Source organism: Anarrhichthys ocellatus, unplaced genomic scaffold, assembly GCF_004355925.1.
Source record: "Anarrhichthys ocellatus isolate YVR2014 unplaced genomic scaffold, GSC_Weel_1.0 scaffold107, whole genome shotgun sequence".
NCBI classification, from domain to species: Eukaryota; Metazoa; Chordata; class Actinopteri; order Perciformes; family Anarhichadidae; genus Anarrhichthys; species Anarrhichthys ocellatus.
The window spans coordinates 314687-330399 of NW_022280137.1; the positions used below are offsets into that span (position 1 = coordinate 314687).

At 42.2% G+C, this 15713-nt stretch overlaps 2 protein-coding genes across 4 annotated transcripts in view; one reads left to right on the forward strand and one right to left on the reverse strand.

The window, feature by feature from the left end:
* Nucleotides 1-674: 674 nt before the first annotated feature.
* LOC116399258 (intelectin-like) lies at nt 675-6376 on the forward strand. 3 transcript variants are annotated; one of them, XM_031876267.1, is made up of 8 exons: nt 675-763; nt 2105-2194; nt 2272-2427; nt 2553-2800; nt 4309-4467; nt 4942-5059; nt 5251-5360; nt 5463-6373. In XM_031876267.1, exons 2-8 carry the CDS (start codon nt 2107-2109, stop codon nt 5604-5606), a joined length of 1023 nt encoding a protein of 340 aa, XP_031732127.1. In that variant the 5' UTR covers nt 675-763; nt 2105-2106; the 3' UTR covers nt 5607-6373. The 3 variants fall into 3 exon arrangements, with proteins under 3 accessions (XP_031732127.1, XP_031732126.1, XP_031732128.1); XM_031876266.1 differs by having other exon boundaries at nt 2269-2427; nt 5463-6372; XM_031876268.1 differs by lacking the exon at nt 675-763 and having other exon boundaries at nt 2107-2194; nt 5463-6376.
* Nucleotides 6377-6500: 124 nt separating this feature from the next.
* Nucleotides 6501-15713, reverse strand: part of slit2 (slit homolog 2 (Drosophila)) — an 85957-nt gene continuing 76744 nt past the window's right edge. The window contains exons 30-36 of the mRNA XM_031876310.1: nt 15487-15624; nt 14392-14632; nt 13086-13216; nt 12842-12996; nt 11901-12255; nt 11245-11459; nt 6501-9719 (exon numbers count right to left, since the gene is read on the reverse strand). Coding sequence (XP_031732170.1) covers nt 9463-9719; nt 11245-11459; nt 11901-12255; nt 12842-12996; nt 13086-13216; nt 14392-14632; nt 15487-15624 — 1492 coding nt within the window. The 3' untranslated portion in view covers nt 6501-9462. The remainder of the gene's footprint in view (nt 9720-11244; nt 11460-11900; nt 12256-12841; nt 12997-13085; nt 13217-14391; nt 14633-15486; nt 15625-15713) is intronic.

Genomic DNA, 15713 nt, shown 5'->3' on the forward strand with positions numbered 1-15713 from the left:
ACAGTGTCCGCCTAACCTCTAAAAATAGACCAGTGCGAGACACACACACACACACAAAGAGAGAGAGTCGTCATGGTTTGAGTCTTACTGGTCAGGAAACAATCCCGATACATTCGAGGATAAAGTCATATCCAGCGGCAGGAATCAGAACCTGTTCCCTTAGTTGCGTTAGAGGATTTGAGTTTAGTAAAATAACATAAAAAGTACACTTTCACATTGGGATTAGTCAAGATAGAAAACGGCATCATAAAGAATACAACTCAGTCAAAGAGTGTGAGATTTGTCAACAACAAAGACATTTTGGACGAATAACTGAACACAAGCACAAATCCCACCAGCTATAAACAATTAGCTCCACCATGTAATGTACACATTGATGTAATCACAATAATTATGTCACAATAATATATATCATTCTGAGATGGGCCATTCTGCATAATGAATACTTTTGGTCCTTCAAGTATATTCCGGTTCTAATACTTGTAAGAGAGTATTTCTACACTGCGGTACGTGCTACTTCTTCACCCACTGATAACACTACAGGAGAGCATCTCATTCCGGAGAGCCCAACATGTGGCAACAGTAAAGATAACATCTATCAATTGTTGATGATTAACGATCATCTCGAGTCTCATTCGCCATAACAAATGCATCATTGTTATACTGGCTGTCAAGTAAAGATAAGATCCTGGTCCGGCTGCAGAGCGAAGGTCTTCCAGCCCAGGACAGAATCTTAAACCGCAGGGTTACAACTTTCATTGAGGTAAGTTGACTTGTTTTTGTTCAGGTTTTATTAAAGAGCACATTGATGATCATTTTCTGTGCAGTAAGACGTATTTCCTCACAGTAACTTAATGTTCTCTCCGCTGCTTCACTGACTAGATATGACACTTGCAGATATAATATAGCTATTAGAAAATAGCGCAGCAAACTAAAAAAAATGTTCTACTATTTTTGATATTCGTAATCATTATCCTGCTTTTGAATAACATGCTCACAGACCTTCTTTAGGAAAACACACCTTTTTAATTCTCCAATTTACATCACAACTATGAACAATTTCAGCTCAACGGTATTGTATTTCTATATATTCTAAAATGAGTATAGACCACTTCACCAGTGTAAAGGTCAAAATGTAGAAAGCTAATGCTAACAAACCTCACCACTGTAGCATGAGCACGAGTAACACAACAAGGCTGTAAAAGGCGGAGTAGCCGATGTGGTGACATTTTGTAGTCTCCTTTAGCCACTTGTTAGCAAAGACTTTTATTTTGACATGTAAAAGCTTCAAAATTCATAAGAGGCATATTTACTGGTGTATTTTATGTCGTAAAACAAAACTTTAAAATCTCTTAAGCTCTTGTTAAGCACAGACCTTATTTCAGCCATCTAACTAAAGACCCGTTCAACATGTTTTTGTTTTTTTTGGACTCATCCCTGCAGCACTCTATAGCAATCAGGGAGCGACGACCATAAACAAAGATGGCGATGTCTGAAATGACGAGCTCGAGGCTTCAAAACAGTAGTCAAAAAAAATAATGGGTGACATCTTGGTGATGACGTCCACTTCTTATATACAGTCTGTAACCAATAACGAGGAAAACGAACATGCGCATTTAGATTAAAAACATCAGTAAACATTACGTAATGTGTATTTTTTATATTGTGTGGAAAAAATTCAGAGCAATCATTGATTGAGGGATTGCTTCCGCACAGCTCAACATGGTGGCGGCTGCTAACAGCTAACAGCGCAAACAACAGCAACAGTGCGGACAGAGCTCACAGTGATTACCAGAGGGGGACCGGAGGGTGGGCGCTACGCTACATTGGCTGTTGGCCGTCGGTCTAGTCAGCGGGACACACAAACATACACGTACTGCCGGACCGGCTACCAAAGCAAAACACAGAGAAGCTCGGGGTTGACTTCATTCTCTTCTTCTTGCTCAGGACACAAATACTCCTAAATAGTTTAGTCGTATAGAGAACCATTATTTAAATCGAGAGACCAGCTTCAGTATCAGTGAGTCATTGAATGAAGAAGGAAAAACAACAAAAGCATATGGCATCTTAAATGTTTAGGTATATTGTATATGTTTTTCCACAGAGATGTTGCACCACACAGTTTTGGTGGTTTTGGTGGTGTGGATGACAGTGGATCATGCATCCTCTGCAGCTGCTCCTTCTCCACAAATAGGTAAAGGTCATGCAACACACACTCTACTTTCCCACATCACTTTCATATCTGAGTGAGATCTGCTTTACTTTCAGAAGACGAGGAGCTCAGCCACACAGAAGCCGCAAATATGGCCGAGATGACGGAAAAGCTCACTAGCACAAACTTCGAACAGTTGGATAAATTAAGGAGCAGGTCCACATATGTTGCGAGGAGCTGTAAGGAGATCAATAACAGATATAATGAACAAGAAGGTGTTTTTCTGGACAATACTTTCAAATTTAACACATTATTGATCAACAGTTTTTCATTAATTCAAGGTGTTGCAACCCACTATAAAACATTTTTTCCCCTATAACATTTACTGTAATATTGGCAGATGGGTTGTACTACTTGACCACTGCTAATGGCATGGTCTACCAGACTTTCTGTGACATGACCACCGCGGGCGGCGGCTGGACCCTGGTGGCGAGCGTCCATGAGAACAGTGTTTATGGGAGGTGCACGGTGGGCGATCGCTGGTCGAGCCAGCAGGGCAACAACGCTGACCTGCCAGACGGAGACGGGAACTGGTCCAACAGGAACACGTTCGGAGCAGCAGAGGGCGCCACCTCGGACGACTTCAAGGTACGTGAGCGTGGTGGAAAATAATCGCACTTACTGAAGGTTACTTTAGTAAATTCTTAAAGTACTGTATTCAAGTGTGATTTGAGGTACTTTGCTGGCAGGCTATATGTGCAATTGTTTTCAACTTCCACTCTACTATAATTCAGGGGGAAATATTGTTTTATTTATCTGAAAGTGGGAGTTACTGGTTAATTTCAGATTTAAAACTTTTAAGATTCTAGAATAACAAGAAGTGGTGTCCAGCTGGGTGTTACATTTCAGTGTATTAAGCAGTTCTACCAAAGACAGATTTCCCCTTTCCACATGGTTTCACTTTAATAACAAATCATCCAATATTTCACAAAAAAACACCGAAAGATTTTGAGAAAGATCTTTCCATCCCCTCATATTTATCTTGTGACCCTTTGATGGGGTGCAACCCCCAGGTTGGGAAGCACTGGACTAAACTACCGAAATGTATATTAAGTATCTAAAACTAGCTCCACCTCAAACACCTACAACTAATAAACAAGTAAAATGCTGCTTACACGTTGACACATCACTGTTAACTAGGCGGCAACCTCCGGATCTGAAAAGTGAAGTCAGTCCTTAAGTGTCTTAAACTTGCATTCTCTCTAATGGCCATCAGGGGGCGACTCCTCAGATTGTATAGAAGTCTATGAGAAAATGACTCTACTTCTCTCTTGATTTATTCCCTCAGTAAACATTGTAAACATGAGTTTATGGTCTCAATCTCTAGTTTCAAGTCTTCCTCAATACAGCACGATGTTTATTTAGTAAATTATGGTCCATTTAGAGTCAAATATACCATAAAGCAGAGTATGCTTTAGGGCGGGGCTACCTTGTGATCGACAGGTCACTTCCGCTACCAGAGTCGTATACAACGTCTCTACGTCACTCCTCCACATTACGATTACGGTCACTTGCGTACAAAATATTAATCAACCCTCTTCTGTTATCTTAACTGTTTTTTCTTCCATGGTTTTTGCATGACTTTGTACCAACCAAAAATATCATCATAACAGTGTAGATCTGTATACACCCGCACAGTCATGAGAAGCGGTCTTATCAATCAGTGAAAGTGAAAACTATGGGGAAAGACTCAGGGTGTGTTGGGGCTTTAAGCTCCCACACCTGCACAGGTGTTTTCAATGATCGTGTCTGATTAGATCGTCTCGTCAGGACTGTACAGGTGTGTCAGTCTCCTTCACTCTCCACAGTGCAGTGTTGAGTGGGACAATTCACACTCATTCACTTTTGTGATTGTAAGATTTTCAGATTTAAAAACAACATTTAGTCGAGCTGTATTGTGCTTACTGGAACATCGGTACTGGTCAAGTTACATTTATCTTCTTATTTGTCAATAAAAAGTAAAGGCCAGAGAAGCTAAAAAATGAGCACAATGAAAAAAAAATCCACTGAATGTTGACTGATGCAAAAAAAAGAAAAGTTAAATGTCATCTAAATCACAAAAAAGAGTTGTGACAATAGTGTGTGCGGTTTCCCAGAATCCAGGATACTATGATATCGTGGCACAAGACATGTCTGTATGGCACGTTCCCAACAACTTCCCACTGGAGCACTGGAACCTGGCAGCCATCCTCCGCTACCACACTGACAACCGCTTCCTCCGCCTGTATGGAGGGAACCTCTTTCAGCTCTTCAAGGTGACTTAGTTGTGTGGTTGTTTTAAAGTTACACTGGTGTAAAGTAACGAAGTACAATTTTGAGGTAGTTACAAGTTACTTTGCGTATTCAGATTAGTTTTACAAAAGATAATTATTGTATTTATTATTATTATCGCCAACTGGGAGATAGTGAGATCGGTCCAGTGTGTGCATGAGTGTGTGTGTATCTCTGTGTCTGTCCACGGCTAATCTCGCAAATTGCTCCACCAAACTGCATAATATTTTTTGTGAGAGACCAGCTGATCTTAACAGCTGATATCATGATCAACAGCCCCAACAATAACAGCAAGGAAATAATGAGTGATTGGCAGATGTATGAGAAATAAACTACGGGCTTAGGCATGCAAGATTAGTCTTCCTGGCTGAATTCATGCTAGAGCTTTATTTGTCACGTATCTCGCGTACGTCAGTAACGGCACTATATATGTATTGTATATTGTCACATTCCTCCAGCAATATCCAGTGAGATACAACGTTGGCTCATGCAGCAACAGAGGGCCGTCTGTTCCTATTGTGTATGACCATGGAGACAGAGAGTCCACCAGAATGTTATACGGACCCAGGTCAAGAGGTAAATGTAATGAGAGGGAAATAGAGATAACAGAGATTCTTCGCTATAATGCTTTGCTTGAATTAATAAACATTGTATTACTTTTCAAGGTTAAAGGTTACCCTCAAATTATAAAATTGCTAAGACATTAACTAACTTAACCAAATTCATCCATGTAAACAAGAAAAACTTTTTTCTGTTTCTGTGAAAAGGGGAGTTTGAACCAGGTTTCATCACATTCAGAGCAATAAACAACGAACGTGCAGCCATGGCTATCTGCTCCGGGGTCAAGCCCAGTGTTGCTGGCTGCAACACCGAACATGTGAGTCCCACACCTCTGCTGTCGGTCAGTCAACACAGAAAATGATAGACAGTGTAGTAATACTGTTGTTGTTGGCGTGTGTGTGTGTGTGTGTGTCTCCAGTACTGTATAGGAGGAGGCGGATATTTCCACCCTGAGCAGTGTGGGGACTTCCCATCCTTTGACTGGGACAGACTGGGAATAGACCAAGGCTGGAGCGCTTCCAAAGAGATGACTGAGGCCGCTGTTTTACTGTTCTACCGCTGAGACGGTTATTTGCACACATAGCTTATGACTATTGTTTCCGACGCGTCAACAATCATACTTGTAGCCAGCATGTCTCGTTTTTGTGTCCATGAATTATAAATCCTAATATTACAGTCACTTGTAATATGATGGTCCTGGGACAGAGGATGTCGTATGTGTACAGATTGTAAAGCTCTCTGAAGCAAATTTGTGATTTTGGGCTGTACAAAATATATTGAATTAAAATGAAATTGAACTTGTAATGACGCCGCACACCAGCAGATAGAGCTGTTGATCTGCATATTCAAATAAAAATATTTAGCATTTTTTGGAAGCTTTTTGAGTAGTGTCTTAAAGCCACCCTCTGTAGTATATATTCTCTGCCCATTGACCCGTATTACACACAAGCGATCATTTTAGCTCAAAAATCTCTCTCCCTGAGCCCTCCTACTGAAGATTGTGACATTACATCTGACCTCCATCACCCTGTGGTGGCCTTGCCTGGGTCCGGGACTTCGATCTATCCACTCCACCGAGTTCTGTCTGATATTGGGCAAGTGACCTGCACATGAGAAGAGTGAGTATGTTCAGCACTGTGTAGTCAGCTTTGTCCACGATGGTAGACTGATATGTGGGGCTGCACGTACACTGACCTTTCATCGAACAGCTGCTAAACACAATGGAACCACATCAATAACTTTTTGATGTCTTTGTATATTTCATTTATTAATTTCATTTAATGATTATAGTTTCTCAATAAATTACTCATTTATTAATTGAAAATAATTTAAAACATGGTTGGAATAGACACTGTCCCAGCCTTTCCACAGAGACACATCTGGCTCTCAGGTCATTACAAGGAAAGGAAAACACATTCTGTTTTATTCATTTATGCATTTCTATTTACTATTAATTAATTAATTAATTTATGTGTTTATTTTTTTATCGACGGACTGACTGACTTATTGAATGAATGGGAAATTGACTATGGCATTCACCAGAATGTGGCATTTATTTTGAAGTCGGCTCTTAAAAACAAAACAAACTAGCTTCACCGTGTTTAAAAAAAAAATGGAGGCTGTCTTGACGGCAGTGAGAGGCCGTAGTACAGGTGGGTGACAAACCCAAACCCTTCTGTCGCATGTGACATCAAAGTACTCCAATTACTACTTGTTTTTAAATCAATTTGGAATGCTGCAGTTTAGAAACTCAAAATGGCCTCCGCTCCGTCACTGCTGTAGCGTTCCAACGAGGGCTCCGGCGGTGCGGTCCTTTTTGAGACGCTCAGTAATCCATCGTGTTTTTAGAGACTTTATAAAACTAATAACTCCAACAATGTATGTATTCTCTGGTTAGTCATCCACGTTGAAGGAAGTTGTTGTCATCGTTAGCCGCTAGCTGAAGCCTGCTGCTACTGAGGGAAAGATGTATCCAGTGTTTTCAGTTTAGTGTGTCTTTGTCTCCTCTGTGAGTCTAACTTAAAAAATAGTACATTCTTAGAATTTCGACTAAAACAACGTAAGTATAGTTTTTTTAAGACATTGAGCGTAAACACACATTAATCTCCTGTTACCTCTAATACAAAAACATTATATGATGGGGCTGGCATTTCTTTTGTTAACAAATCCCATGAATAGACGACAAATGCGTTGGTCCATCCCACAATACTTCCGACTTTCCTACCTTGTCTATCAAGCTGATTTGTTCATGCACAAATATGCAGTGTATTTATGAATAAGGAAAAAAATATTTACAAACAAATCACAATAAAATGACATTAAATAAAATAACAAAATTTGTTTTCAGGATATGTGACTAAAACAGGACCAAATAGTGCATTTCTTGGGGACTATTTACAGCTGCGGATGAATTCGCATTTGGTACGCTAACTATGCTAGTATTTACAGCAGCAAATCGGTCTGTGTGGGATTACCTCGAACAAATACGGTCAACCTTATTGATGTGTTTATAATAGTATTGGGACAACAATGAAGGTTCCGGCACACGGAGGAATAAACTATATCACGCTTTGGCTACACAGACAGCAGATAATGGGCAGGGGGGGGCATTGTTATTTTGACTCTTTTCATTGGTTTTGTTGGCAATGAGAAACCGTAACCGGCTTAGCATTTAGTATAGTGGGACTAAACTGGTTTCACAGTTATGTGCATGCTCCAAAATTCCTCTAACGGAAAGTGGAGGAGCATATGAGATCGGGGAAGGTTAATTTGTTGAGAGAGAAGAGTTGCGTGTGTTGATGAAGACGTATCGAAGGGGAACGTTTCCAACTTGGACCTCTTCGATCATCAAAAAAGAAAAGGCGAAGGTGTGAGGTAAATATTGTGTTTAATAAACAAACATCAGTCAGGGAACTGACATTAGTCTGGGGATGGAGAAGAGGGGAATATAAAGCACAATGCACATGTGTAGAGGGGGACGGGGACGTATTTATCTGTTACACAAGGTGCCCCCGTACAGTAGGAGCAGGAAGTTCTATATAACATACAGATCAGGATCCAAGTCTACGGTACAAAAACTTAGCAGCAACATGTTAACATCGGAGACCGGGGGGGTGGGGGAGGGGCTAACAAAGTAGTTTCATTTAGAAAAAGTCACAGTATTCTTTAAGCATAAATTTGTTAAAAAGGTAAAAACAGTTCCTAAGCATCCCCTAGGGTCAATGCTACTCACGAGATTGTGTGTGTGAAATACATAGGTAGGGAAGAAAATGATCTATACATTTATACTCTAATATAAAGACCTTCTGGCAATGGCACAGTACAAACTCTCAGGAAACGCGACAAAAAAATATACAATGTCTTCACGTCACATTTGCAGATTAAAATGTAACTAAGATCTCTGGCAAGCACAATAGTTTCAGTGATCCAAAAAAAACAAAATTCTCTTAAACCAAAATAAAGAACACCATTTTGTTAGTTCAGCTATCTTGACAGATTATGTCTTTTTTTAATACAAAAATAAGGACAAATATAAATTAATATATATTAAAAGAATCAGATTGATACATATGGGATCTACTGAATAAGTACAGGTATTTATGATACAATAAATACTTGTCATTCATGACTGGGGAGGGGGGGTAGATAAACAGAGTGTACTGTATCCAACCTGGCAGGTATTATGTGTAACTCTTCTACATGTGAGAGCACTTGTGTGTGTGTGTGTGTGTGTTGTTCAGTAGCTGTAAGAAATAACAGGAGTTTGACCACAGCTGTGTGTGGGATCGTGCACACAGTCTCCGAGGGTTCTGGGGGTCTACAGTGGTGGTTCCTCGTGTTGTAGGGGGGGGGGGGGGGGTTATCGCTGCCCGCCGTCTCCCGTGCTCTCAATGCAGCTCCTCCTAGCGGTGAGTCCGTGGTACTACCAATTAAGGTTACTCCTAAAAACACACAACTCACAGACGGGAAGCAGGAAGTCTATGGGGAGGCGGTCGGCCATCCCGGGGGAAGAGACAAGCGTGGCACGCCGTCAGAGTCGTCACGACCAAAGAAAAAGAAGTAAGGAAAAAGTCAACTCTTGTGTGTTTTTTTGTCTTTTTTTTGTCTTTTTCTCCACTTCATAATAAAAAATAAGTCTGTTTTTGTACTTTACAATACAATTCAACATCCCCACCGAGGAAGCATCAATCATCAGTCCAGCACTGACAAAGAAACAAAATTCTTTTTTAGTTGTTTCTCTTTTTTTTTTTTTTGCCTTTTTTTTTTAAGGGTTTAAAAAAACAAACAAAAAACAGGGATGGTTGGGGGGAGGGGACCGTGGAAGGTGAAGGGTTTTTCTCAGGAAGGAATCGGGACCTTGGACATCCAGTAAGGCGGGCAAGAATATAAATCTGGAGGGGGGAGAATCGCTCTTTTTTTTACGAGGAACACTTTGTACAGCCACACTTGACCACTTTCTCCACTTCCTGGACAAAAGACGAGCCGTCGGTGCACTGGAAGGTGTATTTCCTGCGTTTGCTGCGGAGGGGGGTGCAGCAGGTGCCCTGTCCGTCTGCTCCCCCCGCGCAGCTGCCCCGGCACTCTAGGCGGGAGACCTTCTCCTGGGTTTGGCACGCCGCGTAGCCTTGCTGCCTCTGGTAGACATCTCGGACCCGTTCCCCTCGGCAGGCCACCTCTGCGGGCGTGAGGAGGGAAACGCAGAGTTAACGAGTTATCCGCACATAACCGCTTTGAAGATGGCAAAAGTGACGTGACTGGTGAAAACAACTTCACCGGAATTCAAAGTGTCAGCGGAGAGGACAAGACGAGGATATGAAAGTGAGACAGGGGGACGCCATGGATGACGACACAATGCAAAAATAAATAAAAAATGCTTCAAAGAAGCAAAATATTAGGAAATGTTGAGAAAAAAATCGGTCAATGGAGTACAACACGTGTGAAACTATCCCACCACTACAAAACACTGAAACATTGTCCAAAATACAAACAAAGCTAATGAATACAGAAATAATAATAATAAATAAATAATTTGTCTTCCTGTAAAACGTATCAGTTAATTCTTAATTAACAGGAGTTAATTTATTCACATGCACTACTGATATTGATATATAAGTTAGTTTGTGCTAAACAAACCACGTATCCTCATACAATCTCCTACGCAAAAGTTTATCCTCGTTTTTCGTGCGTTTTCCTACAAAAGTCAGAAATACTTGTCAATTTACGCTTGTTACATGTAAATGGTCCTTTCAAAATAAACTTCCCATCTTCACAGAAAACATTTTAGTTAGGTTTAGGCAACATAACTGCTTAGTTAAGGTTTAGGGAAAGTTCATCGTTTGGGTTAAAATAACTACGGGAGTGACGTTACTGAAGAAAGAAAGTTACGTGACAAAAACATCAACGACGACTTCGCGTATCACTCGGGGACCGAACAGCGGTCTCCTGGCAGAAAGATCGCTGGCTGTTGGACCAGTCCACCTCCCTTCTGACCCGCCTTGTGTGTGCTTTTGTGATATTTAAACTTCTTTGCTTTTGATTACGTGGATAACTTACAAAATCATTTCCCGGCATATCTACGAATTATGGCGCATTATATGTTCGTAGGTATAGCTACGGATGCTGGATGAGAACAGCCTGAAACAACTAGATTCTACATCTTAAGAGTTTAATACTCGACAGACAAGATTGTCTATCTCGGATGAGAGAAAAATAATAATTCTTATATAAGATAATACGACTATGTTGAATTTTCATATTGCTCTGTGTAAATTGAAAGATGACAAAAAAAAGCAAACTACTTTAGCTGCTTGTTGCATGAGGTGAAACCAAGGTGACGCAGTGGTTGGACGTCTTTTGGGTTGAAGAGGAAAAAAAATATATTTGAAAAAAAGAGGGCGACAGTAAGATGTGATCAGGCAGTCTCACCTGAGTAACCCCCCGCGAGGGATTAGGAGGAAGCTCAGGAGATGCTGAGTTGAAAAAGCAACGGGTTAGAAGCCTTAATGCAGAGACATTGAACACTGTTAGACACACACACACACACACACACACACACACACACACACAGACAGCTAACAGACAGCCAAGCAGAAGCTTAGAAGACAAGATAAACATGCTTTAGATTCAAAAGCTTCTACGGCAATAAGTTATTATTTTTAGAAGGATGTTAGTAACAACGATGAATATGTTTTTTTCCTCACCTTTGTCGCACGCCTCTCCTGTGTACCCGCCGTTACACTCGCAGTACGCCTTGCCCAGGCCCGACACTCTGCATTTGCCGTGTTTGCATCGGGACGGACTGCAGGTGTTGGCTGCGTCCTGGTCCTGCTCGTCGCACAGGACGCCAGCGAAGCCGGGCTGGCAGCGGCAGGAGTAGGAGTAGGAGTTGATCGGGAGGCAGGTGCCGTGGATACACCTGAGGACGGGGGAGGGGGAGATGGGGAAAGGTGAAGATGGGGTACAAATCTCCTGGCCAAACTGTGGTTTCAACCCTCTAAAAGCATGTTCTCTTTAAAAACATTGCCCAAACTACACTATTTATCCTAGAAGCTTTGGAAACAGTCATTATCAACAAATTTTCATCTTTCCGGCGGTCTTAGGACACATCATGTGTAACGAACGCTTCCGTCAAGAAAGCATTTTAAAGTTCTCTCTACTTCTAGCCATGGCTGTGCTGTTTCCATGGAGGTGCAGGACTTGTATATTGCTGTTAAAATCAAAGCCAAAGAGAGTAAAATGGGACCGGAGCAAAAAACGCCCTGAAACTGCTTGGGGTTTCAGAGGGTTAAACCCATACCAGGACTGTGATTGCCCCAACCACGGCACACAGACACAGAGGCACAACAAAACCACTCACTTGTTGCCGTCGCAGGGGTTGTTGACCTGCTGGTCGCACACCGTTCCCGTCCAGCCCGGGTTGCAGGTGCAGGTGAAGCCGCGATGCCCGGTCGGGTGGCAGTCTCCCTGGACGCAGGCGCCCCTTTGGCAGGGCTGGCAGCCCGCCTCCACCCCGTGGCCCAGCCACTGTCTGGCGTCGCCCAGTGCGGCCCCGGGGCCCGGAGCCCCTGCCCCCACTCCGGCCCCCAGGTCCTGCAGCTTCCCGTTGATGTACAGGTTACGGAGGCAGCCGTGGAAGCTGGTGCCGTTGCGTCCGCCCGAGCTATGCTGCAGGGACGAGAGGCCCCCGGAGGCCGAGGCACGTTCTGGCATACCTGGAGGAGGAAAGGATTACAGAGGGGTACATCAGGAGTGCACAAATACTTCTTCATATAATGGCTTTCACACATAAGAGGGTAGATTAAAATACACTAGATTGTTATTAAAATACGCCAACATGATTTAGTTTGAATTCCTCTGGATGGATGTTCTGATCTGCAGTTTTGGGTGCTCCACTAATGAGAGCAGTAATCTAGACAGCCAGCGCTTAAAAGGGCTCATTCTAAAACCAATCAAGGTGCTTATAGTGATATTATTGTTTTGTGGGCTTCACATTTCAAATCAGGACCAACATGCACATCAAGGCTACTTATGGTTTCATGTTTTAGTTCCAGGATTTTAAGTCAGTCCACTTGAGCCTCTCCAATAGACAACACCTGAGAACAAATACAAATCTGCCTGATTTCCTGCTGTTATGATGTATTAATCACACATGACCAACAATGTGAATGTAAAGGGCATTCATTAAAAATAATATGTTAAATAATATTCCTGTTTCTTTACAACTATATCTTCACAAATAAACCAGACTTCCCTGCAGTTGTCAGGCATCCACGCAGACACACAGAGACGAGTCCTTACCTCCCAGGTACAGCGGAGAGTCTATGTTGAGTGTGGACTCTTTGCTGATGGAGTTGATGGATTTGGGTGGCCCGCCGTCGATGGACAGAGACAAAGTCTGTTCCGATGCGACCAACTCCACAGCGTGGAAGCTGCCATCATTCACTGTCTCCACGCTGAGAAAGAGAGAGAGAGACAGAGAGAACCTTTGCATCATCCATCATGTGGATGTGAGCCGGACGTTTCTGCTTGTATGTGCATGTACCTGTATATAGCAGAGGGAGGGTAGGATCCGGTTTCGTAGCTGACCCTGAGGCGTCCCCTGTACAGCTCCATGGCGATGTGATCGTTGTCCCCTTTGTACAGCAGCACGCCACTGTCCTCGTCTGTGGCAATCTGAAAACACGCCAGGATGTTTGAGTTAATGACCGAAAGAAAATGAAAGTACCAGTGCAACAATGTTAAACTATCCTGCTTTTAAATTCCTAATTATATGTTAAGGGTGGAGGATGAATGACTGAATGAGTAAAGAAGTCCAATATTGACTCTCTGTTTTTGGTCTCTACCAACCCATCTTGTGCCTATTAGCACACATTGTTGGAAAACAGAAGCTCAGGTTGGGCCAGTCTGTCAAGTCTAAACTACTGCTACAACACTTAGTCTACTCTGTTTTTTTGCTGCTATTGGAATCCCGAAAATGTTAAAAGAAATCACTGGAAGCAGTCAGAGTTCGATGCAAGAGAGTTTATTCTTTGAGTAGGAAGTAAACCCGAGCAGACACCGGAGTCCAACTGCCTACCCTGCTCTGAACACCTTATTAACAGCCTTATATAGTTCCTCCGTCTCGGGCCAATGCTGCACCTCTATTTTAAACTCCTCCATTGTTGCCCTGCAAATAATGGTGTAATATTTTTATGGTTCCACCCAAGTTTCATGTTTCTAATGGGATCTCGGAAACTTTCCTGCTCAGGCATGTTCTCCTGACACCAGTATTTCCAGGGGTCTCTAAAATGCATTTTTTTATTCTTTCCAAGTTATATATTGAATCAAACAGGTTATATGTTAAATCACTTGAATCATACTACATTCACACATTCTGATATAGTGATTTCACAGATGTGTGCTTAAAGCATTGATTATATTTGATAGAGCTGACTTACTGTGACAAATCAAACTCCAACAACATTTGGGTCTCTAAAAGAAATTCAACCAGCGAAACTGATGGTTTGCGTTCCCTCTTTAAACCAGATGTGAGCTAAAACATAAGAGACACAAACTGTGACTAGTTCTCTACCAACTCCTCCTGTAGCTGTTTAGCTGCCAAACATCCACGGGTTATATGTTAAATCACTTGAATCATACTACATTCACACATTCTGATATACTGATTTCACAGATGTGTGCTTAAAGCATTGACCAGTCACTAACTGTGTCATTCTGTTGTTGGGCGCATTGCAAGTAGTGCGCAGTGGGGTTTTTAGAGCTTTTTTCACGGTCTGGAAACGCCACCATGACAGCGGCAAGATCTCCAAAAACAACACCTGCACGATGAGACTTGGTATGAAGCTCACCTGCAGGCTGATGTTGGTCTCTGGCGAGAGGAGACTGGAGGGGAGTTGCAGGTAGGACTCTCGGTTGACGAAGTTGACGCTGACGAGCGTCTCGCAGCGCTCGCCCTCGTAGCCGTGGAGGCACTGGCAGCGCGGGTCTGCTCCCATGACAACGCACTGCGCCTCGTTCAGGCACTCGTGGTTGTCACACTGGCTGGTGCGAGGAAGGACCATCGGGGGAGAGAACTTGCAGAATAACCCGCTGCAACACACACACACACACACACACACACACACACAATGAATACAACAAGTGTGCCTGAAATTGTGTTATTTAACTTCATTTTTTAAAGTATTATAGTGATATATTAAGTATGAGTTCCAAAGTACTACTAATGTACAAGGAATACTCGTAAAGTGGTTTCTTTGATTTCTATGAAGCAAACATGTTATATCATAATCATATCATCAGTCTGGTGTACAGCTATCAACCACACCACAGTCCCTTTACCGTGCAATGTTTCTCTGCATATGCCCTTGTATGGCTTTCAATTTGTTTAATTTAATTGAAGTTTATTTTTAATATATATTCCTCTTATTAATTATGCTTTACTTTATCTTTCTATCTGTGTTTTTTCTGTCCGTGTGCTGCTGCAACAATAAAGGTTTATCTCTTTTTACGCTGTCTCTATTCTTCTTTTTCAAAATCATATTATTGTCATTTTGGGGTGCTACAGGGTGGTGCTTTCAAGGACAATTCAACATCTGAGATTTGGTAATTAAAAAAGAACTATGTTAGATGGAGAGATAGTGAGAGATAGATAGATATAAAGAAAGAACTGATAGTGAACACAAGGGGGAGCCCTTTCTACACCACACACTGCAAATAAATAAACATTTAGCATGGAATCAGGGAGAAAGGGAAGTGTTTTTTTTGACAAACAGGAAAAAAAGACTGCCACATTAAAAACAATGTAAGAATCTGTTAGAAATGTTCCTAAAAGAGCAGGAGACAAAGTCAGCAACGCAAAAAACTTTACATGCACTGCATAAATACTATTACAGACGCTTTGATATCGCCGGTACGTGTGAGCTCCTGCTGCATGTCCACCTCACCTGTATCCCTCTGGACAGACGCAGGTGTACCCGTTCACCGCGTCAATGCACTGGCCTCCGTTCTGACACTTGTTCTCCTCGCAGTCGTCGTAGTCCAGATCACAGTGCTCACCCACGTAGCCTGGAGTGCACTCGCACCTACAATGTACACGCACACACACACACACACACACACACACGCACACACACACACACACACACACACACACACACACACACACACACAC

Coding starts and splice junctions, on each gene's coding strand:
- LOC116399258 (XM_031876266.1), top strand. CDS start 2,107: ATGTTGCACCACACAGTTTTGGTGGTTTTGGTGGTGTGGATGACAGTG. Junction 2,195..2,268: donor TGCTCCTTCTCCACAAATAG/GTAAAGGTCATG, acceptor CTTTACTTTCAG/AAGACGAGGAGCTCAGCCAC. Junction 4,468..4,941: donor ACCTCTTTCAGCTCTTCAAG/GTGACTTAGTTG, acceptor ACATTCCTCCAG/CAATATCCAGTGAGATACAA.